The 24,838-nt window shown below is 46.2% G+C and overlaps 1 protein-coding gene across 2 annotated transcripts; it reads right to left on the minus strand.

Annotated features, from left to right (window-relative positions):
* Positions 1–1,013: 1,013 nt before the first annotated feature.
* Positions 1,014–23,151, minus strand: Dnaja3 (DnaJ heat shock protein family (Hsp40) member A3). 2 transcript variants are annotated; one of them, XM_051167399.1, is made up of 12 exons: positions 22,905–23,151; positions 20,359–20,492; positions 18,145–18,228; positions 15,664–15,864; positions 13,560–13,712; positions 11,716–11,863; positions 11,219–11,283; positions 8,228–8,356; positions 6,896–7,011; positions 5,757–5,854; positions 1,746–1,862; positions 1,014–1,175 (listed from the first exon to the last, which is right to left on the minus strand). In XM_051167399.1, exons 1-11 carry the CDS (start codon positions 23,113–23,115, stop codon positions 1,759–1,761), a joined length of 1,443 nt encoding a protein of 480 aa, XP_051023356.1. In that variant the 5' UTR covers positions 23,116–23,151; the 3' UTR covers positions 1,014–1,175; positions 1,746–1,758. The 2 variants fall into 2 exon arrangements, with proteins under 2 accessions (XP_051023356.1, XP_051023357.1); XM_051167400.1 differs by lacking the exon at positions 1,746–1,862 and having other exon boundaries at positions 22,905–23,150.
* Between the last annotated feature and the right edge of the window lie 1,687 nt (positions 23,152–24,838).

Here is a 24,838-nt window from a genome sequence, read left to right on the forward strand (position 1 = left end):
CTGCACTGCCAGTGCAGTAGGCCACCTTGATGGCAGGGAGAGGGGTCTGAACCAGCAGGTGCCAGCCACCACCTCCTCCTCCTGCTGCCCCCTGCTGCACCACCTGCAGAACCTAGTTTGAACTCTCAAAGAAGAAATGACCACAATTTCGGTTTTAAATATCTTTTGTAGAGATCATCTTATTTACATTGATACAGAATCACTTTACATTCTTAAATCAGACGCTAATAAATGCTTTGCTTTTGTAAATTATAAATGAGAAGAAACTACAGAGAAAGTGTTCTTCACTAGCTCCAGGACCTTAGAACACATGGAAACCGCAACATGCTACCAGCAGAGGCTGGAAGTGAGTTGCTCTGTGCACTGGGGAGCCCTCACTGACAACACTATTCCCCCTTAACATCTGCACAGGAGAAGACAATGAATCTTGTCACTGAGTAATTTAAATTACACCTTGGAAACCAAATGTCAGCAGGAAGAGGGGAAAGTCAAGGCCTGGCTGGCAAAGCTCTGTCTCCAGAGGCTCAAGTCTGTCCCACATGACCATGGTACTTTGGTCCAAAAGGGCAGGAACCCCCACCCCCACCACACCAGACTAAAACAATCTGCCGTCTGGGGTGAAGTGAGTAGAGGGGCTGTGTTCTACAAGTGTGCCTCCCATGGCCCTAGCACCCACTTTCCAGCTGCGTGGTATCTTGATGCTGGTGGGTGTGCTGCCCCTGGTCCTAGAGAAGACCACCTATCAGGAAGGATGTATTCCGGAACCTCCGTGAGGTTTGTGGAAAGGAAAATTAATCACTTCACGACGCTGCAGCTCAAGGCTTTGTTAAGCTGTAAGCTTGGCCTTTAATTCTTTCAGCTCTCTACTACATGTGATTCCAGGTGATTTTTAGTGCTGCCAGAAGAGTCCAAGTGTTTTAACCTGCCTGAGCCAGAAGAAGCAAGTCACCTACCAGTGGACAGGACAGTTCCACCAGCCTGAGCGCCAAGGGGCTGTCCACCATGATGGACGTTCTATGCAGAGAGGTGTGGTCACATAGCTGTGCTGTTACGAGGCAGTTCAGGGGGCTCTGTAGGCGGGGACTCAGTGCTGCTGTTTGGGATCCTCCTGTGTCTAATGCCCCAGACTCCAGAGGGGCTGCTGCTCCTGATCTAGTTTCCAGCTGACCGTTTTCCTGAGCCAAGGAGACAAACAGTTACATTCCACTCTCGGAAGAACACATCCCTGGAGAATGGCTGTGCTTCGGGGCTTGGGGTGAGCATAAGAACAGTGTGCCTCCAGGCACAGAAAACAAGCACTGCTCCTCAGCCTCGGACTCACAGGGCACCGTGCTGCCTGGTAGACTAGTGTGCTAAAAAACAGGTAGGGAGGGGGAGATCTGAGTTCGAGGCTTGGCTCCGCCACAATTTGCCCTCTGGATTGTGGGCAAGCTGGTCCCACCACAGAGGAGACCTTTAGGAAATGGCATAAGGAGTGCTGTGAGGCAGTCCCAAATTCAACCTCTGTAGGAAGGAAATCTAAATTGAATTCAAATAAAGAGGCTGGCCACTGTAGCCTGCTCAGGCTGAGCACACATGCTCTGCTCAAGGACTAAGAGGGTGCATAGTCACTATACCTTTAGTTTGCACCTCTCCCAACTCCTGGGTAGGGTAGGGAGGGGTGAGGTCCCATGTTGATTAAAGTAACCAGAAGAGAGATTAGTTCACAGAGGCAAACAGGGAAGAAAGCTCACAGGTTTTCCTACCTCAGCAAGGGTATCAGGAAGTAAACATTTTCTTAAGTTTGGAAAGGAATCCCTCATTGTCCTCCCCAGCCTCTCGCCTATCCTTGCTTCCTGCGGAGCTATCCATGGTCCTGCCACCTGGCACAAACAGCAGAAAGAATCAAGGTCAAGAACACACCCCTCCATACAGCAAATGCCAGCCCCACCTACCCATGCCTAGCTGCCCAGGGGCTGGCACTTAAGGAGTAGCCAAGGGCCACTACAGGCACACAGGGGCCACTCTCAGGCTGGCAAGGGGTACCTCAGGTGTTAAGACTGAAGCACATGACACACTCAGAGCCTCAGGACATCACAACTCTTCTTGGAGCCACAAACCCACACAAGGCAAACAAGAAAAAAAGGAGTGATCTGAACAATAACAAAGGCGACTAAATGCCACTAAAAGCCAGCACCCTCAGGGCCAAGACAAGCAGCTTGTGCTCAGTAGCTCACCAGCTTAGCATGCTTTACGAGTACACAGATGCAATGATGTCAGGTCAACCTAGAATCCCAGAGTCTTAACCACCCAAACTACTGGCTACAAGATAAGCAGTGAACCCCAAGAAAAGATCCTGCTGCCTATTGTGTACACATTAACATGTCCAAGATGACCTATTAGGGAGCTGCTCTCACACAGCACCCCCTGCTGTGCACCTCATCCTGTACGTCACAATGCCAGTGTGGTGTGTATTATCCTATCTCTGGCATCTTGGGAGATAAGTAGGAGAATCCAGAGTTCAAGGTTAGCCAGGCACAGTGTCTCACGCCTGTAATGCCAACACTTGGGGAGGCAAAAGCAGGCACATCACTGAGTTTGGGGCCAGTCTAGTCTACAAAGTGAGTCCAGGACAGCCAGGGCTATTACAAAGGATAATCCTGTCTGGGGGTAAAAAGTTAAGAGTTCAAGGTTATCCTCCACTCCACTACATAGTGAGTTCCAAGCAGGCCTGGGCTACATGAGAACCTGACTCAAAAAAACCAAAACATTAATAAGTGGGTAAATATAACCTGTGTTGTTACCCACTGGCTGCTCCTGAACTGATTTCCAGTCCTGTCCTCCATAATGTGATCTTTAAAAATAAATCAAAGGTAATATTGCATATTGGCGATCAAATAAAGATGTTCTTTAAGTGAAACAAAACAAAACATATTCAGCTTCTAAGCAATTCAGTGAGATCAAGTGGTAAAGCCACTAGCACGGTACCTAACATGTATTAGAAATGCCACCAGTGGTAACTTACAGTGTTGCCACATTGAGTTTGGCATCTATTTACCAAAGACATGAAATGCAAAATTCTTCTCTCTTTATCTTAGGGGACTCAGGAGGGAAGGGAAGCCCATGGTTTACAGATCGGTTGTGTTAAACAAGTCCTTTATGTTACATATTAAAGAAGGGATGTTCAGAATTGCAGCAGGACATTCCTGGACTTTGGAATCAAGGCAGAAAGTGTTGTGCACAGAGTAAGTAGTGCGCTGCGTAGGGCCTAGATCGCAGGCTCGGTGTGACTGCCTAGAGCTCAGATGCATCCCCAGGAGCTTTGTTCATTACCCAGGTTTTTTTTTTTTCTTCTTCCGGAGACAGGGTTTCTCTTGGCTGTCCTGGACTCGTTTTGTAGACCAGGCTGGCCTCAAACTTACAGTGGTCCACCTGCCTCTGCCTCCCAAGTGCTGGGATTAAAAGAGTCCGCTATCACCACGTGGCTACCCAGGTTTTTTTTTTTTCATTCTTTTTCGAGACAGAGTTCTTTAGGTACCCTTGGCTGTCCTGGAACTCGCTCTGTAGACCAGGCTGGCCTCAAACTCACAGAGGACTGCCTGCCTGTGCTTTCTGAGTGCTGGGATTAAAGGCATGTGCCACCACTGCCTGGCTGCATTTTTCTTTTCTCTTAAATTTGCCTGTATGTATATATGTGCACCATATGCTTGCCTGGTGCCCATAGAGAAGACCATAAGAAGCCATTGAATTCCCTGGAACTTAAGTTAGAAACGGTTCTAAGCCTCCAAGTGGATGCTAGGAACCAGACACAGGCCCTCTGCAAGAGCAGCAATGCCTCTGCTAAACCTCTCCCCAGCTCTGATGCCCAGCTCTTGCCTAGCATTTTGTTCAGAACCCCATTCCTTCTCTGGGGGAACCCCTCGGCTCTATGAGTATGTCTAGTCAGAGTGAGCTGTGGTCCTGCTGTTATCTGTGCCTGGATGTTGTGTGACCTCTTCCTAGGGAGAAGCCTACAGATGCCCACTCAGCCCAGACAGGGAGCCAACAGAGTAAAACCGTTCTAGCCATGACTAGCCATCCTGCACACGGACGACAACCTAACGGAAGCTGCATCATGGATTTTCCCTTTCAGTTAATCTTCCGGACAACACGTACTACGGAGTAGAATTACATACACCTAGCAGGAGGTGCAGGAGGAAGTGAAGGTGAGGGAGGGCCTTATGGCCTTCTCCCCAACCCATCTATGCAAGGTTATCAAAAAGCCCATTGTTTTTTGTTGTTTTGTTTTGTTTTTTTTTTTTGGTTTTTCGAGACAGGGTTTCTCTGTGTAGCCTTGACCATCCTGGACTCACTTTGTAGACCAGGCTGGCCTTGAACTCACAGCGATCCACCTGCCTCTGCCTCCTGAGTGCTGGGATTAAAGGCGTGCGCCACCACGCCCAGCTTAAGCCCATTGTTTTTGTTTTCTGTTTTGTTTTTAAAACCTCAGGCATTCCAGGCAAGCACTTTATCAAATGAACTATTTTACAAAATCACATCTGGGAGTCAAATTCCCAATGGGATGCAATTTTGAAAACAATGACAAACAGAAGTTAACGGGAAGAAAAACAGCATCAACATTCTAATGTGGTGAAATGCATACGGCCCCACCTGAGCCAAGCCCTGCAGGAGACGAAAACAGCTCTGTGCAGAACAACTCATATAGCATAAGTCACGGGTACACAGTGAAAGCTCTATGGAATAACTAGCCCCACGTTCTATTTAGTTTTAAAGATAGAACAAAAGACTTGGTATGGTGGCACAAGCCTTACTTCCAGCTCTCAGAAGGCTAAGAAGTAGGATCTCAACTTAGAGGCTACCAAGACCATCACAAACAAACAAACAAACGTTAAGAGCACGGGAAAAGTATACATATTATGTATCCAAACATTAAAATAAATGACATTTGGTGTTTGGTCAAGCCATAGGCAGGATTCCTGTCCTCAAAAGGAGCTCAACAAAATTCCAGTAAATGCTGCTGGGATGTCCACTTCCACTACTGTTTCTTCCTTCAGAGAACTCCAAATCCTCCTTCCACTCTGCTGAAAAAGCTACCCTGTTCTGAATACTGGCTGCGAGTTACCACACACTAACCTAAGGCCATTCCAGACCTGAGAACTCCATCCAGGTCCCCACAAAAACAAAATGATGCAATGAGCTAGAAACATGTGCAGCATAGGCACAGGCTGTCCTGACCTGTCCCAGTCAACAGAGGCCTCTCCTGAAATACAGCCACAGGGGCCACAGGAAATCTCCAGCCCACACATCAACCACTTGTGTTTGTGCTCACAGACCATGGCATTGAGCTTGGGTAAAACTCTGTTCACTGAATCAGGAGTTAGTATTTTTCCATTGTTGTTGCCATTGTTTACTTTGGAATCCCGGTAAGGTGTTTGGAGTCAGAAGACACAGATCTGTCTAATTCATCGCTCCCTTAAGCTGTTACAAAGAACTCTTGGAGGGAAGTGCCCAAAGTCACAAGGCAAGTGGCAGAGCCAAGGCTAGAACTCAGAACAACAGCTCTGAGACATAGAGCTGCTGGGCAAGAGGTGACCCTATGCATGCAGTGAAAGAGAAGCTTGGATAGGATATGGCTGCACACTCACAGGTCCCCTCTTCCAATGACACTTTTGGGGGCCTATGAAAACGCAAGTAGAAATCAAACATGCTGTTTTGAATGCCTGTAACCTTGAGAGACTCATAGGCCCCTCACATCACATCACTCCCAGGCCCCTTACCAGTGCTTGTGTGGGTGACACCATTCACAGTCCCCTCCACGTCAGTTTCATCTTCAGCATAGCTCAGGATCAGGTTCTGCTGCCTACTGGTTAGCCTCCTGTGGACCAGTAACAGTTAGTGGCTAAGCACACAATGCAACCAAGTCTTTGTCTCAGGCAGAGGCACACACTGAACTAGTGATGAGGGACTGAGGGCCACTCTAAAGCTTCAAAAGGAACTCTAGCAGGCCTAAACATGGCAAATATGGCTATGGTAGGCCTTGCCTCTCTGCTTTGCTGAAAACTATTAGATTACATTCCTAATGCTAGCCACCAAATTCCCTTATTTGGCCACTTCCCCTCCCGAGGCTGACTAAGAAGGTCCAGCTATCAAAGTATTAAAGTCCAGCAGTCAAAACCCCGCTTTTGGCTCTCCTAATTAACATGCCCAATTAAAATTAACTAACTCATCCTAACCAGGCTTTCTTTCCCCTTTACCTTTATAAATGGCCATTTGCCTGTGGGCCACGTCATCTCCTCTCTACGATTCCCCCCTTACCCTTGTGTCTTCCTCCGTCTCTCTAGTCCTCTGTTTCCTGTCTTGGCCTCTTATTCCCTGCCCTCTGTTCCTCTGGGACAAATAAATGTCCTTTATACTGAGAATTTGGTCTTGGGGTGTCTTGTATTGATACTGGTCCTTTCAGCTTTTCTCTACAATCCTGAGTTGTTTAAACTGTCGTTACAGCTATGCAGATACTTACAAGGGTTGGGGGGTACATGTTACATGTGTGTTTATGAAGCAGCAAGTAAGAAACTAATCTCACAAAAGAGACAAGAGCTGAGCCTGGCTTCCCAAGAGGAGGAGCAGGCCAACTGCCGAGTGCCATAGCACTCTGATCAGAATATATCAGGAGTTTAGCTTCTCCTACGTGTCATTTATTTTATATTTCCACAATTTAATGACGCTAACACGCTATATCCAATGCTCAGATGGGAAACATAGATTGGACAAAACTGACTCCATGGGGAAAAAAAAAACTTGCCCAAGCCAAGAGCTAGAAGGGCAGTTGACTGGCAGGCAAAAGGCTCGAAGGGCACCTGTTCGCTGCGACTATGTGTATGGGGTCTGGCAGTCTTGGCCACAGTCAGAGAACACTTACTTTGGAACTCTGATCTTGATGTGAATGTAGTGGTCACCATAGCCATAGCTATTAATCCGGGGAATGCCTTTCCCAGTCAAGCGAATCTTCTGGTCTGTCTGAATCCCAGCAGGGATCTATTGAGAAAGGAATGGGCTGATGTTCCCTGGTATCCACTGTCCAAAGATAAAACATTTCACTACAGAGACAATTCTGAAAGGTGTCCTCAAAAAGAACTTCTACCGAGTATGCAGGACAAGCTAGCCACACAGTTGTGGGACAGCTGAGCCCATGAAACAGATGTGACTTAGGAGCAGAAAGATAAAGGCAGGTATGAGACTAAGCTTGCTCCATTAGTCTCAAAATCTGGACAGCGAAGACCCTGGGGAAGCTGACACTCCAGGTGATCTTCAGGTAGAGGTGGGGGTATTTGCCCACAGTGACCACTGCCATGGCCTAAGGGATGCCCAAAGTCTCCATACCCAGATGCTGGAGAAGGCCCTGAGACAAATAAAGTGGTAAAAGAGTGGGCACAGGAAGCTGTCCACTATAGCAGCAATTAAAACTAAAGATGGTTGTGGGGCAGCAGTGGTACATGTTTTTAATCTCAGCACTTGGGAGGCAGAGACAGACTGATTTCTGAGTTCCAGGGCAGCCAGGGCTATCCAGAAAAACCCCGTCTCGAAAACAATAAAACCCTGAACTAGAGGTGGTCAACCCCCACACCTGCTCTGGGCGGGCACATGAACAGAGAGAAGTTACTACAGGGCATCACTTATGTCCTCAGTGTCTGGAACCCTGACCAGTGGAAGAGGAGACACAGACCAGGAACTATTACCAATAGTAAGCAGAAGCCGGGCGTGGTGGCGCACGCCTTTAATCCCAGCACTTGGGAGGCAGAGGCAGGCAGATCGCTGTGAGTTCGAGGCCAGCCTGGTCTACAAAGTGAGTCCGGGACAGTCAAGGCTACACAGAGAAACCCTGTCTCAAAAAAACCATAAGAAAACAAAACAAAACCAATAGTAAGCAGAGGTGCCTGGAGTTGTAATTATTCCTCAAGGAACTCTTAGAATTCCTGACAGGCTGGACACTCACGTTTAGGCCACTTCAGCTATTTCCCATTTAAAAAAAAAAAAAAAATTAACTGGCTATGGTGGTACATGCATGTACCTAACACAGGGAAGGCTGAGGCGATTGGATTACAAGTTCAAGATCAGCTGAGGGTACATAATAATCATCAGTCTCAAAAAAAAAAAAAAAAAAAAAAAAAAAAAAAAGGAAGGAAGAAAAGAAAAGGAAAAAGCTCAACAAGGAGCCAGGGTAGCAAAGGCGGCTGTCCCCATGTCCTCTTACCGTCACATTGATTGTCTCATACAGGCCCTGGGCTTTGGCTGTACCCCCAAGGATAGCTTGAGCTATTGAAATAAAGAGGTCGGAGTGGATGTCTGCACCGTCCCTCCTGAACACAGGACTTTTCTGCACCTAATGCCAAAGAAAGACAAGTGTAACCAGCATGGAAGTGCTGCCTGAGGGCCATGTCTAGACCTCCTCAGCCTGCACCACAGCCTTTCAATTACAAAAGAAGAATGCACTTGGCTTTTAAATTCCCACCCCCAATCTTACCTAATTAGAAAGATTACTAAACACAGACCCATACATCTACAAAGATGAAAAGGATTTACAGGCGGGAAGTGCCTGCCACACAAGGATGAGGATCCACAACGCTCAAGTAAAAACTGGGCACGGCAGTCCACTGCTGGGAAGTGCATGTGCGTGAGTGTGTGTGTGTGTATACACGTTAATCACTTGAGCTCACTGGACAGAAGTGTGTTGAGAGAGAGAGAGAGAGCACACACACAGGTCAATCCTGGAGCTCACTAGCCAGAAAGCCTAGATAAATCAGTGAGCTCCAAGTTCAGCAAAAAATTATCTCAAAAAATAAGGGAAAATCAAGAAACACACCACACACCAACCTCTGTCCTCCATACCATGCACGCACACACACGCATTCACAATCCTCACCACATGCCCTCTGTCCTCTACACTGTGCGTGCGCCTTCATCCAGTCTTTCGGATGGTTACTTAACACAAGCTGCCTTCAGGACAAACTGCCAGCACTGGAATTTCCTTGACTTACAAATCCAATTCGCCCCCCCCCCCCCCCCAGACAGGGTTTCTCTGGGTCACTCTGGCCGTCCTGGACTCTCTTTGTAGACCAGGCTGGCCTCAGCTCACAGAGATCCACCTGCCTCTGTCTCCCGAGTGCTGGGATTAAAGGCGTGTACCACCACGCCCGGCTTCACAAATACTATTTTTCATATCACAAAAATATCCGCTTCCCCTTTTCTTTGCTCTACTATTAGAAGGAAAGAGCAGCTGGACCCTCTGTCTACCAAATTCCTACAAGCTGGCCTCCAGCTTTCTGTTTCCTGTGGGTCATGTTGATTGTTTTATAGTTCTGGGATAGAATGCAGGGTCTTGCACACACCGGGCACACCACCGCTAAGCTATAGTATAGTACCCACCTTCATCCTTGATTTCTCCCTCTAGAGGACTCCCCCCGTCACACTATTTTTAGTGTGTTTGAGAGACAATCTCACTATATTGCCCAGGTAGCCTCCAAATTGACTAAGGCAGACCTGCTGCCTCAGGCTTGCATGGAGTGGGGCAACAGGCAAGTGTCACTACCCCCAGCTTTTCTGTTGGGCTTATTTTTATTCTTGGGGAGTAGTGTTTTGAGCTAGGGGCTCATCAAGTCCAGGCTGGCTTCAAATTCTCTGTGGGGCTGAGGATGACCTTGAATTTCTGGTCCTCCAGTCTCTACCTGCTAAGTGCTGGGACTACAGGCGTACACCTTCATGGCCAGCCATGCAAGGCCCTTCACCTACATCCTGAGTCTTAATTCTTGTTTTTGTTTTCAATCTTATTTTTTCTGTTGTTGTTATATAGCCCAGGCTGTCCTTGAACTCAGGACCTTCTTCCCTCTGCATCCCATGTGTTAGCATTCCAGGCATGTATATGTACTTGACTCAAATAATGAAAAACCTCACACAAAGAAAAAGGTAAAGTAAATATAGCTAACAAGGCACCCACAAGCAAGCTCACAGAACTAAAACTTTACAAACATGGCAGGCAGGGGGCACACACCTCAACACCAGCTTTCTGGAGGCTAAGGCAAGCAATCATGAGTTCCAGGCCAGCCTGAGCAACACAGGGAGAACCTCACTCAAAAGGGGGGGAAGAAAAATCACAAATATAACTTGCCTTCTGCTTCTCAGTTAATTACTACCCTGAATTTAGCATTTACCAAACCCTACAAGGACGCCTTTACTTTTGCTGTGTCTTTCTACACCCCTAAGCAACATGCAATCGCTCTCACAAGCCTGGCAACTCTCGTAGGGTCCCCTGTGCTCCACAGCCTGGACAGCCTGGCCCCCCTTCCCCCTGCTCCGTGACGCAGTCTCATGGCCCCTGTGGTTCTTCCTTTCTGACAGAGGACAACATTCGGCTACACAACAGTTTGATGAGCATTCTTGCATTATAATCAGGACTGTCATACACACCCCCTGACCCAATACATGCTACACTTGCATGGGTTTTCTCAGATACATACCTAGAAGCATAAGTCTTTGTTTCCAGAGAAAACCATTTTGGGGCTAGGGGAGTGAGTACTTTGCTAACATGCAGGAAGCTGTGTGTTCAATTTTTGACACTGCTAAATAAACAAATGAAACTATACCATTATAATTTGCTCTCTCTGGCTGGGCATGGTGGTGCACTCCTATACTCCCAGCACTTGGGAGGCAGAGGAAGGCAGATCTGAGTTCAAAACCATCCTGATCTAGAGTGAGTTCCATGACAGCCAGGGTTACACAGAAAAACCCTGTTTGAAACAAACAAATAAACCAACCCTTCCTCCCCCCAAAATTTTTGCTCTCTGATCAACAATTTATATAGATGTTCTGGGGGGTGTCTTTTTTTGTTTGTTTCCTTTTTTCTTTTCTCTCTCCGAGACAGCGTTTCTCTGTGTAGTCTTGGCTGTCCTGGACTCCCTTTGTAGACCAGGCTGGCCTCGAACTCGCAGAGATCCTCCTGCCTCTGCCTCCCGAGTACTGGATTAAAGGAGTGCACTGCCACTGCCTGGGTACATTTCTAACTTGTCAGTGTTGTAAAGATTTAGTCTCTGCAAGTAGGCATGAAAACAGTTACTAATCATGCCCAGGCAGCCTTTCTTTACCTGGGAACAGTCACACCTGTGCCCCTTAACGCCAAGAAGAAGCAATCTCAGCCACGACCACTCCAAAAGAACAAGAACCCCACACAAGCTAACGGGCAAGCACCTACCCTGAACATGACAAAAATTTCTCGTTTTCCCACAGGCATCCTTACAGTCTGACCATCTTCAACTCCTAGGAGAACAAAAGTTCCAAATATAGTTATGGTAGGGGCTCCCCACAGTAATTTCTACCCAGGAAACCCCACTTGACCAGGTCTCTCCTTTTTTTTTTTTTTTTTTTTTGAAGCTGGGGTCTTACTAAGGACCTCAGGCTGACCACAAAGTTGTGCTCCTCCTGCCTTAGCCTCCAGAGTGCTGGACTGACAGGTGTCACCATGTAACTAGCTTATTTCCTGTTAATGCTGGTCCTCACTGCATGAAGACAGAAGAGACAGAGACAGAACACTGGGACAGGAGCTGCAGCCCCGAGGTGGGAGCAGAGTGGGCATACTGTAAAGATGACAAAGGAAAACTACAAGAGATCCCACTTCTTCCTCTATCCAGGGAACCCAGGGCCTTGTCTCTGCAATCATGCAGGCAACAGGATCCAACAGGGTTGGCCCACCTGCGGGCACAGGGATTGTCACTCTCTTCTTCTGCTTGGCTTGTCCTGCTCCTCTGCAGACCACACAAGGATTTGTGATGATGGAGCCCCGGCCACCACATCTCCGACATGTAGAACGCATCACAAAAGGCCCTGTGTTGATAGTTTCCTGAAGAAAAGAAAAATGCTAAGTATGCAGTACATTGTTGTATCAAAACATATTTTACAATGAGTTTATATCCTGTGAAGTAGCACAGGCCTATTATCTCAACATATGGGAAGGGGAGTAGAGGCAAGACACCAGAAGTTCAAGGCTAACTGGGTTACATTAGACTACCCCACCCCACTCCACCCCACCCCACCCCCACCTTATATACATTAAAAAATCCTTAAATTACGGGCATGAAGCAAGGAAGGGAGCAAGGGTGAACTGAAGTGCTGTGTGCGTGTGCTGCCCTAGAACATGCTGCCTAGGACAACAGGTACAGGACCTCACACTGCTAATCTGAACTTCTGTTTCTGGTGGAGGAAGAGGGATGGTATCTCATGTGGCCAAAGCTGGACTCAAACTCGCTATACAGTGGAGAATAAACTTCAACTCCTCATGTTTCAGCCTACCAAGCTGGGGAGTACAGGCCACACAACCACATCCAACTCACAAGTCAATTTTTTTCTTTTTTCTTTTTCAAGACAGGGTTTTGTTGAGCAGGCTGACCTCAAACTCACAGAGATCTGCCTGCCTCTGCCTCCCGAGTGCCAGGATTAAGGTGTGCTCAGCTTGAAGTCAAAATTTTAAATCAATTTATATATGCCATTGTGATTGGCTTTCTCCCCTCCTCCCGTGTGTGTGTGTGTGTGTGTGTGTGTGTGTGTGTGTGTGTGTGTGTGTGTGTGTACATGCACATGTGCTGAGGATTGAACTTAAGGCTTTAGCTAGGCATGGTGGCTCCCCTTGTTTTCACAGCACTAATGAGCTGACAAGTGAGGATTGTCTCATGTTCAGTCAGCCTCGGGTAGATAATGAGTTCCAACCCAGCCTACATTAAACTTAACCCTATCTCAACAAAACATGAATTCAGGAACAGCCAATTAGGAACAGCCTCAAAAATGGAATGCCTGTCCACGGTATAGAAGAATAAATCTGAAGTTGAAGCTAATCTGGTCTACACAGCAAATTCCTGATCAGCCAGAACTACACATTGAGCCCCTAACCCAATTAAAAAAAAAAAAAAAAAAAAAAATATATATATATATACATATATACATATATATACACATACACACACACATATATATGTATATATAAATAAAATGGACTGGCTGGATGACAAGCAGGTAAAGGCAACTGCAAACAAGCCTAATGACTTGACTTCTATCCCTGGGTCTCATATGATGAAAGAGAACTGACTCCCACAAACTGTCATTTGAATGCCACACATGGGTATGGTATACATGCACATACAATAAACAAATAAATGTAATAATTAAAAAGATGTTTAAGAATTATAACCAGGCATGATGACATGTATTTATAATCCCAGCACTGAAGATCCTGAGGCTACAGAGTTACTATAAGTTCATGGTCGGCCTGGGTTAAACAGTGAGACCCTGTTGCTCCTCTATCCCCACTCCCTAAAAGAGCCAGGGTGGAACACTAGCACTTGGGGGGAGGGAGGGAGGGAGGGAGGGGGATTACAAGTTTAAGATCCTCCTCAGCCACTAAGTTATCTTGAGGCCAGCTTAGTGCAATCATTTGGGACCCAGCCTAAGCCCTAGGAATGGCTAAATAGAGAAAGGGAATGGTGGGAACAGCACAGGTAGGTGGGCAGCAGAGGAGCAGGGTAGGGGCTCCAGCGCATCCTTACCATGCCTGAGCCGCCGCAGTAGTGGCAGTGCTGCACTTTGGTTCCAGGCTCGTTCCCCTTGCCGTCACAGCGCTCACAGGTGTCCATGATGTTCACGGTGAACTCTTTGTTGACACCCTTGGCAGCTTGATTGAACGTCAATTCCATGATGTACTAAAAAAGAGAGGCCTGGCCTGTCACAGCTTTACAACAACTATAGAGATGCTGTTTCAGGACAACTGGGCACTGACCAGCACCTGTAGTTACTCCTTAACCACCAAATGCACAGACTTGGATACTTTGCCAGGTTAAGAATGGGTGCTATTCACTTAGTTGATCCAGTTTTAAAGATTTATTTATTATTATGCATACAGTGCTCTGCCTGCATGTATGCCGCCTGTCAGAAGAGATCATTAGGTCACATTATAGATGGTTGTGAGCCACCATGTGGTTGCTGGGAATTGAACTCAGGACCTCTGGAAGAGCAGTCAGTGCCCTTAACCTCTGAGCCATCTCTCCAGCCCAATCCAGTTTTACACAGAGAGATTTTAAAATGTATTAAGTAGAAATGTACTCTTCAACTGAAGACATGAACACTATCTGCATACAGTACTCAATTTGGTCTAAATTTAGAATGTCTCCCAAAGGCCCAACACTTGGTTTCCAACTACTGCTGTTGGATGGTAGAGGGACCTTGAAGAGGTGGAGTCTGGTGGGAGATTTTATGTCACTGGGGATGTGTCCTCAAAGAAAATTTGGGGCTGCCAGTCTGCCTTCCTTTCCTTCATAGCCAGGACCAGATAAACAGTTTTGTTCTACCACAGTCTCTGACATGGTACACTGCCTCACCACAGGCCCTGAAACAGAGGAATCAAGAGCCCATTCACAAAAAATCTAAATCATAAGCTGAAAGAAACATTTCCACTTTATTTTTATTTTATGTTTTGCCTGCATGTATATGCACCCACATGTGCCTAGTGCCCAAGGAGGAGAGAAGAGGAGTCAGATCCCCTGGGACTGGACTTACAGACAGTTGCTCGCCACCATGAGGGTGCTAAGAACTGAACCCGTGCCATGTGCAAGAGCAGCATGCACTCTTACGCTCTGGGTCATCTCTCCGGCCCCATCTTCCACCTTCTGAGTAGTGTCAGGCATTTCCTTACAGCAACAGAAAGCCAACTAGACAATACTTACAAAAGGCTCGACGGACCCATTATGGCAACTTAGATCATGAACCGGTTCTCCTCCTCCCTCAAGCTGGCGACGTCTCACTAGGACAAGACTGAAGAGGCAGCAGATCTTCTGCAGCACTGAGCTCTCACAGTTACTGAGCATGCTCTAGAATCCATGTTTCTCAGCCTTTCCAATGCTGCGTCAGGTTGTGGTGAACCCCAATCAAAAAATTGTTTCATTCCTACTTCATAACTGTCATTTAGCTTCTGCTGTGAGGAGTCACAATGTAAATGTCTGGTGTGCAGAATCTGTCATGTGCGCTGGCCCCCAGTGAGGTCACAACCCACAGGCTGAGAACTGCTACTGTAGATGAATCACTCTACTGGGTTTCTGAGGGGCATTGCTGCTGCCGGATTAAGGAGCTATTGATAATGACATCACAGTATATGAGTTCATTACTACCAAAAGGATTTTTCTTTCTTTCTTTCTTTCTTTTTTTTTTTTTTTTTTTTGAGACAAGGTTTCTCTGTGTAGCCTTGGCTGTCCTGGACTTGCTTTGTAGATCAGGCTGGCCTTGAACTCACAGAGATCTGCCTGCCTCTGCCTCCCAAATTCTGGGATTAAAGGTGTGCACTACCATGCCTGGTCTCAAAAGGATTTTTCAAATGCTCCTAACTTCCTATCAAATGCCTTTGAATCATTCCATTGCCTTTCTGAGAAACAGAAACTAAAATCCTCTGTTGTACTCAAACTTAAAAGATGATCCCTTGAAATTAGGAACACTGGGCATGGCAGCACATGTCTTTAATCCCAGTATTTAAGAGGCAGAGGCAGAGGCAAGCAGATCTCTGTGAGTTCAAGACCAACCTGGTCTGCATGAGTTCCAAAATAGCCAAGGCTACAATGTGAGATCCTTTTTCAAAAAACAAAAATAAATAAATAAGAAACTTACTTCCTGAGGCTGATCGAATACAGTCTGGAAATCACCAAAAGGAGATGATGAGAACTCCCCAAAGATCTTCCTGAACAGTTCCTCAGGGTCAACAGAGGGACCTCCTTTCCAGTAGCTCTGCCCAGAGCTGCTGGCCCCAGGGTCAAAGCCTGCAGAGCCGTATGCATCATATTGCTTTCGCTTTACTTCATCACTCAACACCTTTGACGAAAATGACACAGCAGTCAGGCATTTCTGGGTCTTCAAAGGCTCAAGAACACAGACAACAGCTCATGCCAAGTAAGTCTGTCACATTTATTAAGTGCGAAACATCAGGCATGGTGGTGAATGCCTGTAATCCCACCAATCAGAAGGCTAAGGTGGGAAGATGAGTTTGAGGCAGCCTGGACTACAAAGTGACACCCTGTTTCAACAATACAACAACAACAACAAATCCAAACCATGTTCTCCCCTTTCATATTCCCAGAGGCAGTCTCTGTAACTGCCCCCACCCCCAATAAACTTCTTACATGGATCTGAAAAAAAAAAAAAATCACATTAGAGCTCAGTGGTAGAGCATTTTGTTTGTTTTTTGGTTTTTTTTTTTTCTTCAAGACAGGGTTTCTCTGTGTAGCCTTGACTGTCTTGGACTCACTTTGTAGACCAGGCTGGCCTCGAACGCACAGCAATCCACCAGCCTCTGCCTCCCAAGTGCTGGCGCTGCCACTGCCCAGAAGTAGAGCATTTGTTAAGCATGCATGCAGCTTGGGTTCAGTTCTCAATACCATAAAAGCAGAAAAATAGTAAAATGTAAAATAGTGGGGCAGTGGTGGTGCAACCTTCAGCACCAGGACTCAAGAGACAGAGGCAGGTGAAACTGAGTTTGAGGACTGTGTGGTCTACAGAGCAAGTTCTAGGACAGCCTGAGCCACACAGAGAAACCCTGGCTCTAAAAATTAGTGATCAAACACATTTCATGGTATAACAGTTAATCCTGTCAACTTCACTGGTTTAAGGCATTCTTAGAAAACTGATGGCCAGGAGTGGTAGTGCATGCTTTTAATCCCAGCACTTTGGACACAGAGGCAGGTGGTTCTGAGTTTGAGGCCAGGGTGGTCTACAGTGAATTCCAGGACAGCCAGGACTACACAGAGAAACCCTGTCTTAAACCCCCCCGACCCCTCCCACACACAAGGAGCTAGAAGAGGGCATTGGATCCCTTGTTATAGATGGTTGTGAGCAGTTGCCATATGGGTGCTGGGAATTGAATCTGGGTCCCCTAGAAGAGCTGTCAATGCTTTATCTAATGAGCCACCTCTCCAGTCCCTCAGCAGCTGATCTTGAGCCACTTCAATAACTTTTTTATAATTAGATATATGCTATTAGCTCTCGCAGATTTGCTATAGTGGGCAGAGGATAAAGCCTTCATACTTACTGAATTGTAACTCTTTATATGTCACTCTCTAGACCCTTGAGCATAGAAACTCTGACATGCAGAACCCATTAGGGATAGTCAAGTCCAAGATGAATGGTGTGGTGGTTTGAACAGAAATGGCCCCCATAGAGCCGGTGGTGCACACCTTTAATCCCAGCACTCGGGAGGCAGAGGCAGGAGGATCACTGAGTTCGAGGCCAGCCTAGTCTGCAAAGTGAGACTAGGGCAGCCGAGATAACATAGAGAAACCTTGTCTCAAAAAACAAAAACAAGCAAAAAAGAAAAGGCCCCCATAGACCAATAAATAGTGGCACTATTAGGAGGTATAGCCTTTTTAGAGGAAGTGTGTGACTGGGGGAGAGTGTTAAGGGTTTTAGAAGCCAGGCCCAGCACCCACATGGCAGCTCACAACTGTCTGTAACTCCAGCTTTAAAAAAAAAAAAAAAAAAAAGAGTGGCCGTGATCATGGTGTTTCTTCACAGCAGTAGAACAGTAAGACAAATGACCAATCCCCAATAGCTTTGTAACTGGTCAATGTTTTTTCCCTGTATGTTTTATGGTCTACTTTTACAATTGCTACCTTAAGTCATCAAACAAGGGCTGACTTAAGCAGTCTAACCAGGATTTCCCAAAATCAGCTATCAATATAAATTACTGGAGGGGTTTTATTGATACAGATGAAACTTGTTGTTTTTTGTTTTTTGGGTTTCTTTGGTTTTTGAGACAGAGTTTCTCTGTGTAGCCTTGGCTGTCCTCAAACTCACAGCGATTCACCTGCCTCTGCCTCCCAAGTGCTGGGATTAAAGGCGTGCACCACCATGGCCGGCTCTTGTTTTGTTTTTGTATTAAGGCAGACTATGTAGTCCTAGCTGACCTTAAACTTGCAGAAATTCTCCCACTGAGTGATCTCACAAACCTTGTTTCTTTATTGAGATTCTAAGTTAAAAAAACTAGCGTGAGACCTGAGCAGGGACCGCACACCACCCTGGACACAGTCTGCCCCGTGCCGTGGACTCTAATGCAAGCCCAGAGCCGAATGGCAATGAGCACAGGCACAGCCACTTTACCTCATACGCCTCTGCCAGCTCGGAAAACTTTTCCTTGGCTTTAGGATCATCCTTATTCGTGTCTGGGTGGTATTTCTTGGCGAGCTAAGGGGGAAGAAAGTAAATTAGTACAGATATAGATGGTTACAACTGTGCCTCTTTATAGCATTTGTCTAAGACAGCAACAAATCCTGAAAGCAAGACTGAAATTTTGAAAATAAATCATTCCTTCACAGATGCTCATATTCCTCATCTATCAGAAATCTCTTCCAAAAACATTTAAGCAGGGCCTGGAGAGATGGTTCAGCAGTTACAAGCATTTAATACTCCTGCAGAGGACCTGGATTCAGTGTCCAGCATCCATACATATAGCAGCTCACAACCAATCATCTAAAATCCTAGTTCTGGGGGATTCAATGTTCGCTTCTAAGCTCTGAAGACACCAAGCATGCACGCAGTACACATACATACATAAGGCAAACACTCATGCACACAAATCAAAATAAATAAATCTTAAAAATATATAGTTAGCCAGTCGTGGTGGTGCATGCTTTTAATCCCAGCACTTGGAGACAGAAATAGGCAGATTGCTGTTTCAGGCCAGCCTGGTATACAAAGTGAGTCCGGGACAGCCAAGGCTACCCAGAGAAATCCTGTCTCCAAAAACAAAAAACAAAACACAAAACAAATATATATGTATATAGTCAACTAGTTCTTTAGAATGCAGACTCCTGGGGCTGGAGAGATGGCTCAGAGGCTAAGAACACTATCTGCTCTTCCAAAGGTCTTGAGTTCAATTCCCAGCAACCATCTATGAGATCTGGTGTCCTCTTCTGGCATTCAGGCCTACATGTAGGCAGAACATTGTATACTTAATAAATAAATAAGTCTTTAAAAAAAAAAAAAAAGATACCTTTATGAAAGCAAATAATTAAACAGCGTGTCTGCTGTACTGAATTTATGTAAAATAAGAAATAAATATTTTGGTTTATCTACTGTACAATTTTGCTTATTTGCTTTGGTTTTTAGAAAAGGGTTTGTGTAGTCTTGGCTGTGCTAAAACTAGCTCTGTAGCGCAGGGTAACCTCAAACTCACAGCGATCCACCTGCCTCTGCCTCCCCAAGTGCTGGGATTACAGGTGTGCACCACCATTGCTAGGCTTTATTTCTTTTTCTTGAACTCAGAGCTCTGCCTGCCTCTGCCCCCCCAGTACTGGGATAAAAAGGCATGCACTACCACCCCTGGCTTGCTGTGCAAGGTTTTGAGGGATTATTTAATAAAGTTCTGACAGTGACTGCAATAAATCATAGATAAATTGGTGGCACACCCCTTTAATCCCAGCACTCAGGAGGCAGAGGCAGGCGGATTGATGTGAATTCAAGGCCAGCCTGGTCTACAAAGCGAGTCCAGGACAGCCAAGGCTACACAGAGAAACCCTGTCTCAAGAAAAAAAGAAAGAAAGAGATAGAGTGTGGACAACTTGGTGTGCATGTGGCAGTCTCTTTCTGATCATAAATAGATTTAGGGGGTTGAGCTCAGGTGCCCCTTGTGTGACAAACACCTGTTCCCACTTGGCCATCATATCTGCTCCCTTTTCTCTCTCTTTCTTTTTTTTTAAAGATTTATTTATTATTATGTATACAGTGCTCTTCCTACATGCCCACCTGCAGGCCAGAAGAGGGCATCAGATCATATTATAGATGGCTGTGAGCCACCATGTGGTTGCTGGGAACTGAACTCAGGATCCCTGGAAGAGCAGTCAGGGCCCTTAACCTCTGAGCCATCTCTCCAGGCCCCTTCTCTCTTTCTTAAAACAGCATTACCTGATACCACATTCACTGTGCACCAAACACATCCAAAACTCCATCTTTCTCAGATCATTCCGTAGAATTAGCTGTTTGTGACCTGCCTGAGTAAGCTATATACAAAGGCATTAAGGAGCAGACAAGAACAACAGCAATCTGGGCTGAGGAGATGGCTCAGTGGCTAAGAGCACATACTGCTTTTCCAGAAGACCTGAACTAAATTTCCAGCCAGGTCAGATGGTTCATGGCTGCCTGCAACTATATCCCAAGGGGATCCAATCCCTTGGCCCTCTGTGAACATCTGCATTCATGTGCACATGCCCACACAGAGACACATATACATTAACAATTAAGATAAAAAATATATTTAAAAAAGATGACCAGCAATCTTTCCACAGTCTTGTCAGTAGATCTGAAACCAACACAAACCTGATAATAGGCTTTTTTGATCTCTTTCTGGCTGGCATTTCGAGGCACTCCTAGTATCTGGTAATAATCATCTTTGGCCAAAGAAGCGCTTGTGTGGAAGGAGGCAGTACAAACAAAAGGGAAACTTTTTGTTCCTGGAAGTGAAACAAGAAAGTTAGCCTGGGAATCCATCCAACAAGAGGGAATTATAAATAAATGACCAGCTGCGAAATACCTGTGAGAGAACAAACAAGCCCCAGCTATAGGGCCTGTTCCCTTCTGAGCTCACTAGAGGCCAAACTCAATGTACTTAGAATGAGAGCAAAGTTGGGGAGATGGCTCAGTAGGCGCAGTGCTTACCATGTATGCCCAAGGCCCTGTGTGTGACTCCCAGCACTCAATAAACCCTTTAGTGCAATGGTGCACGGTAAGCATGTGCCCACAATCCTAGCAGTAGGCAGAAAGAAGCAGACGGTTGAAAGTTCAAAACCCACTCAGAGCTACACAGGAGGTTCTAGGCCAGTCTGGAATATACGACACCATTTCCAAACTAAAAACAAATACAAACAAACAAACAAACAAAAAAAGCAAAACAGCCAGACAAGTTGAGAATATGTAGAAGGCATAAAACAGAGAGCGACCAGGGATGATCAAAACACAATAGGAAAAGGAAGGAGTTATGAGATTATTGCTGTCTCTTCAGTAAGACTGGAGAACACATGAGAACCGGATTCTTGGTGACCCTGGATTCAACCTCCTCTTTACTTGGTACCTGCGTGGTTGGTTACTCCCCACTCCTTCAACGGCCAGGATGAGTCTATTAGTAGCAAAAGTTTGGCAGCCCTACCAGCTTCAACAACATCAGCAGAGAACTTAAGTGAAACTGTAGATAACCACAGGTAACTAGTACGAGGTCAAATTTTTTTTCTATATCATAAAGGCTTCAATGATTAGGAACTATAAAAAGAATTTGGGTTTTTGTTGTTGTTTTGTTTTCTCTGGGGTATGTGGAATAAATGTCTTGCTTTTTTTTTTTTTGAACACAGAGTAGGATTAGTCTCCACACTGTTCCAAGAATGCCTCATCCAGTAACATGACAAGGCTTTCTGCTTGGAAAAGGTTTTTTTTAAAATGGTTTTTATTTTATGTGCATTGATATTTTACCTACATGCATGTCTGTGAGGGGGTGCTAGATCCCCTAGAACTAGAGCCACAGACAGCTGTGAGCTGCCATGTGAGTGCTACGAATTAAATCTGGGGTCCTCTGGAAGAGCAGCACTCCCAACCACTGAGCCACCTCTCCAGCCCCTGCTTGGGACATTTTTATGTCATCTGATTTTAAGACTTGAGGAATGATCACAGACTAAAACTGATGCTCTTAGAACTGGTATCAGGACACTCACTAAAGGATGCCACTTCCACAAATATATCACTTGAGATAGTGTATGCTGACTTGAGGAGTGCCAACTGCAGCTCTTCAGTTATGTTTTCATACAGAAGTAATACTTAGTGACTGTTTAGGCCTCTATGTCTTTCTCACACAAAGACACAATAATTTTTTTTAAAAATGCTCTAAGGCATGCATGAGGCCCTATGCGTCCAGGACAGCTAAGGCTACACAGAGAAACCCTGTCTCGAAAAACCAAAACCAAAACAAAAAAAAAAAAAAAAATCAAGAGGGCTGGAAAGATGACACATACTGCGCTTGTACTGGACACAAGTTCAGTTCCTAGCCCCTAAGTATAGCAGCTCATAACTGCTGGTAACTCCAGGAGGATGAGATGCCTCTGGCCTCTTTAGGCACCTGTACTCTGGAACACATACTCGCACAGAGGATACACATATACACAACTCAAAATGATTTTTTAAATATTTTCTTAAAGAGAAAGAAAAGATTGTGGCTCTTCAAGGCTTAATGCACACTAATTTGGTATTACCTCCAGCTATAAGGTAGAGCCACTTTTTGGCTTTGTGACTTTTTCAAGTTAACATCTAAACCTGTTTCTCCATAAAACGGAACGGCAACAATACCACGCTTCCTGCACACTGTTCAATAAATGTTAGACTACATTACTGCACTCACTGACTTTAAGCATCCTAAAAAAAGACTGATAAATGTTCTTCCATTTACACCACGTGAAGTTACGGATGAAAGCTATGAAATGACCATTCATCACATTTTCTGGCCTTAATGAGGAAAAGCACCTGCATCTCCCTAGATTACTGGGTGCCTAGCCCTCACTGAATGTCTTCTACTAAGAGCTAGAACGTGCAGAAAACGGACTAGGACAGGGGAGCAGCCGCCTGGACAGAGAGGGGAACTGTTGACAGAGGTGAAGGTTCACGGCCTCCGGAGCGTTTCACCACCTCCGGCTCCACGCAGCGCTTTCCCCTCGTCAGCTTCTGGGTATCCAGCACCTTGGCCTCTCTGCCTCCTGGGTCCCTCAGCAATTCCTCTCTCGAGCCGGAAGACACCTCCGTCCCGCTACCCTGGTCGTCAGAGCTGAGCTAGTGGCTCTTTCTAGTCCCAGGAGCCGCTACTCCGCGGAGCTGGAAGCCTCCCTCACCTGTAAGTCGGACACCGGGTCTCAATGTCAGCAGCGCCCGGGGGCCGTGAGCGCCCATGGAAAGCCCGAAGGCAGAGACGCTCAGCTTGCGACACAGGGGTGCTGCCACTACTCCCCCCTGGGGCTGCTGGGCCCCTCTCCCCGCTGCAGCCGGCAGCCGGGGGGTCCCCACCGCCACCCTCAACCAGCGTGGGGAACACCGCGCAGCCATCTTGGCCCGGGGACACTGCGCCTGCGCAGACCGTCTCCAGACCGCCTCGCCGGTCCCGTCTTCCGGAGGCGTGGCCTCCGCAGCGCGCAGGGGCGTGAGCAATGCGCACGCGCTGCGGGGTCCGGAGCCTTGTACTCTGAGCCAAGTACAAGGGCGTTCAAGGGCTAGACTAAGGATGTCAGCTTGTAAATTTTCCGTGTATTGGAATTTTTGTGATTTACAAAAGGATGCTGCACTTTACTTGTGAATGATGTGGCTGAGTGTAGCAAATGTTAATTCTGGCGAGCCTTGCCCTGGGAGGGACTACAAACCCCAGCAGACAACGCGGCGCCAGTGTCGCAGATTCCGGCATGCTGCGCGTGGCTCCCTTCCCTTGCTTGACCCTGAAAATTACATCTTCTTGCATGTTCTCTCAGAAAGCCAACACCCCGCTTGTGGGCTGCAGTTTTTCCGTGTTTGACTCCCTCGCAGCAGAACTTGAAAACTCAGCTCCGTCATAAGTACGTTAGCTTTCTTCAAACCTGGATCAAGAATTTAATGAGTACTGTTAATGCCTATTATATATCATGCACCTACTGTTTGTTATCCATGTTCTAGAATATAATGTTAGAGCAAGTCCGCTCTAGAGGAGCAAACGCGCTTCACAGGGACACACTTCTTATTAAGTAACACCAGTATGTGCTACCAACGGTGCACAGTTACAAGTGTACCAGGGTCCTCGGTCTGTTACCCAAACGTGTAAGGCTTGGCGAGGGGTGTACTGTTAAATTCTCTGAGTGTTAAACTCTCTGAGCCATAACTGTACTTTGAAGAAAAGTGTATCAAGCACACATGTAGCACTCTTAAGTGGCAAAAACATCAGAAGCTGCCCAGACATGGTAGCACACGCCTGTAATACCATCAGGCAGCAGGTGAGGTAGGAGGATCAGGAGTTCACGCTCACCCTCAGCTATTTAGCAGGTTCGAGACAGCCCGGGCTCCCTGAGAACCTGTCTCAGAGTCAGGTCCAAAGTAGACTCCAACTCCCCAAACTAAAAAAGCCAGTCCAAATACCCAGAAATGGGCTCAGCCTGGACTATAGCAGGATTTCTGGTGGTTAGATAAAAGCCAGCAAGCCAGGCAGTGGTGGTCCACACCTTTAATCCCAGCCCTTGGAAGAGGCAGGCAGATCTCTGAGTTACAAAGCCAGCCTGGTTTTCAGAGTGAGTTGCAAGACAGCCAGGACTACACAGAGAAATCTTGTCTCTTGAAAAAAAAATAGTAAGAAGAAATAAAAGTAGATAAATTTCAGCATTTTCCAGGAGCTTGTAAAGCTGGCTCCCCTCTACTAAAAGGAGTCATTTTCCTTATCACAGGCAGAAGGGACATGTGGCAACTTGTGGTACCTATTAGCACACCAAAGCATATCTGGCCTTCAGGCTCCCTTAGGATCACATGTTACACATTTCAAAGTCCATGCTAACCCTTCTTGCTTCTTCCTCTACTTTATTTTATTTATTTATTTATTTATTTATTTATTTATTTATGTGGTGGTGCACACCTTTAATCTCAGCACTCTGGGAGGCAGAGGCAGGCAGAACGCTGTGAGTTTGAGGCCAGCTTGGTCTACAAAGCGAGTCCAGGACAGCCAAGGTTACAAATTTGAGGGTAGCCCAACTGAGGTCTCCTCAGGACTGTTCATAATCCCAATTTCAGAGGATCCAACAAATTAACTCAGGTTCTC

Source organism: Acomys russatus, chromosome 25, assembly GCF_903995435.1.
Source record: "Acomys russatus chromosome 25, mAcoRus1.1, whole genome shotgun sequence".
Classification (NCBI taxonomy): Eukaryota; Metazoa; Chordata; class Mammalia; order Rodentia; family Muridae; genus Acomys; species Acomys russatus.

Bases quoted from the DNA above. Each gene is read 5' to 3' on its own strand.
- Dnaja3 (XM_051167399.1), bottom strand. From the start codon at position 23,115: ATGGCTGCGCGGTGTTCCCCACGCTGGTTGAGGGTGGCGGTGGGGACC. The intron at 18,229-20,358 runs GTTTGTGTTGGT...CTTCCCCCTTAG, and splicing joins TCAAAAAAGCCTATTATCAG to CTCGCCAAGAAATACCACCC. The intron at 15,865-18,144 runs GTAAAGTGGCTG...TTTTCGTCAAAG, and splicing joins AGCTGGCAGAGGCGTATGAG to GTGTTGAGTGATGAAGTAAA.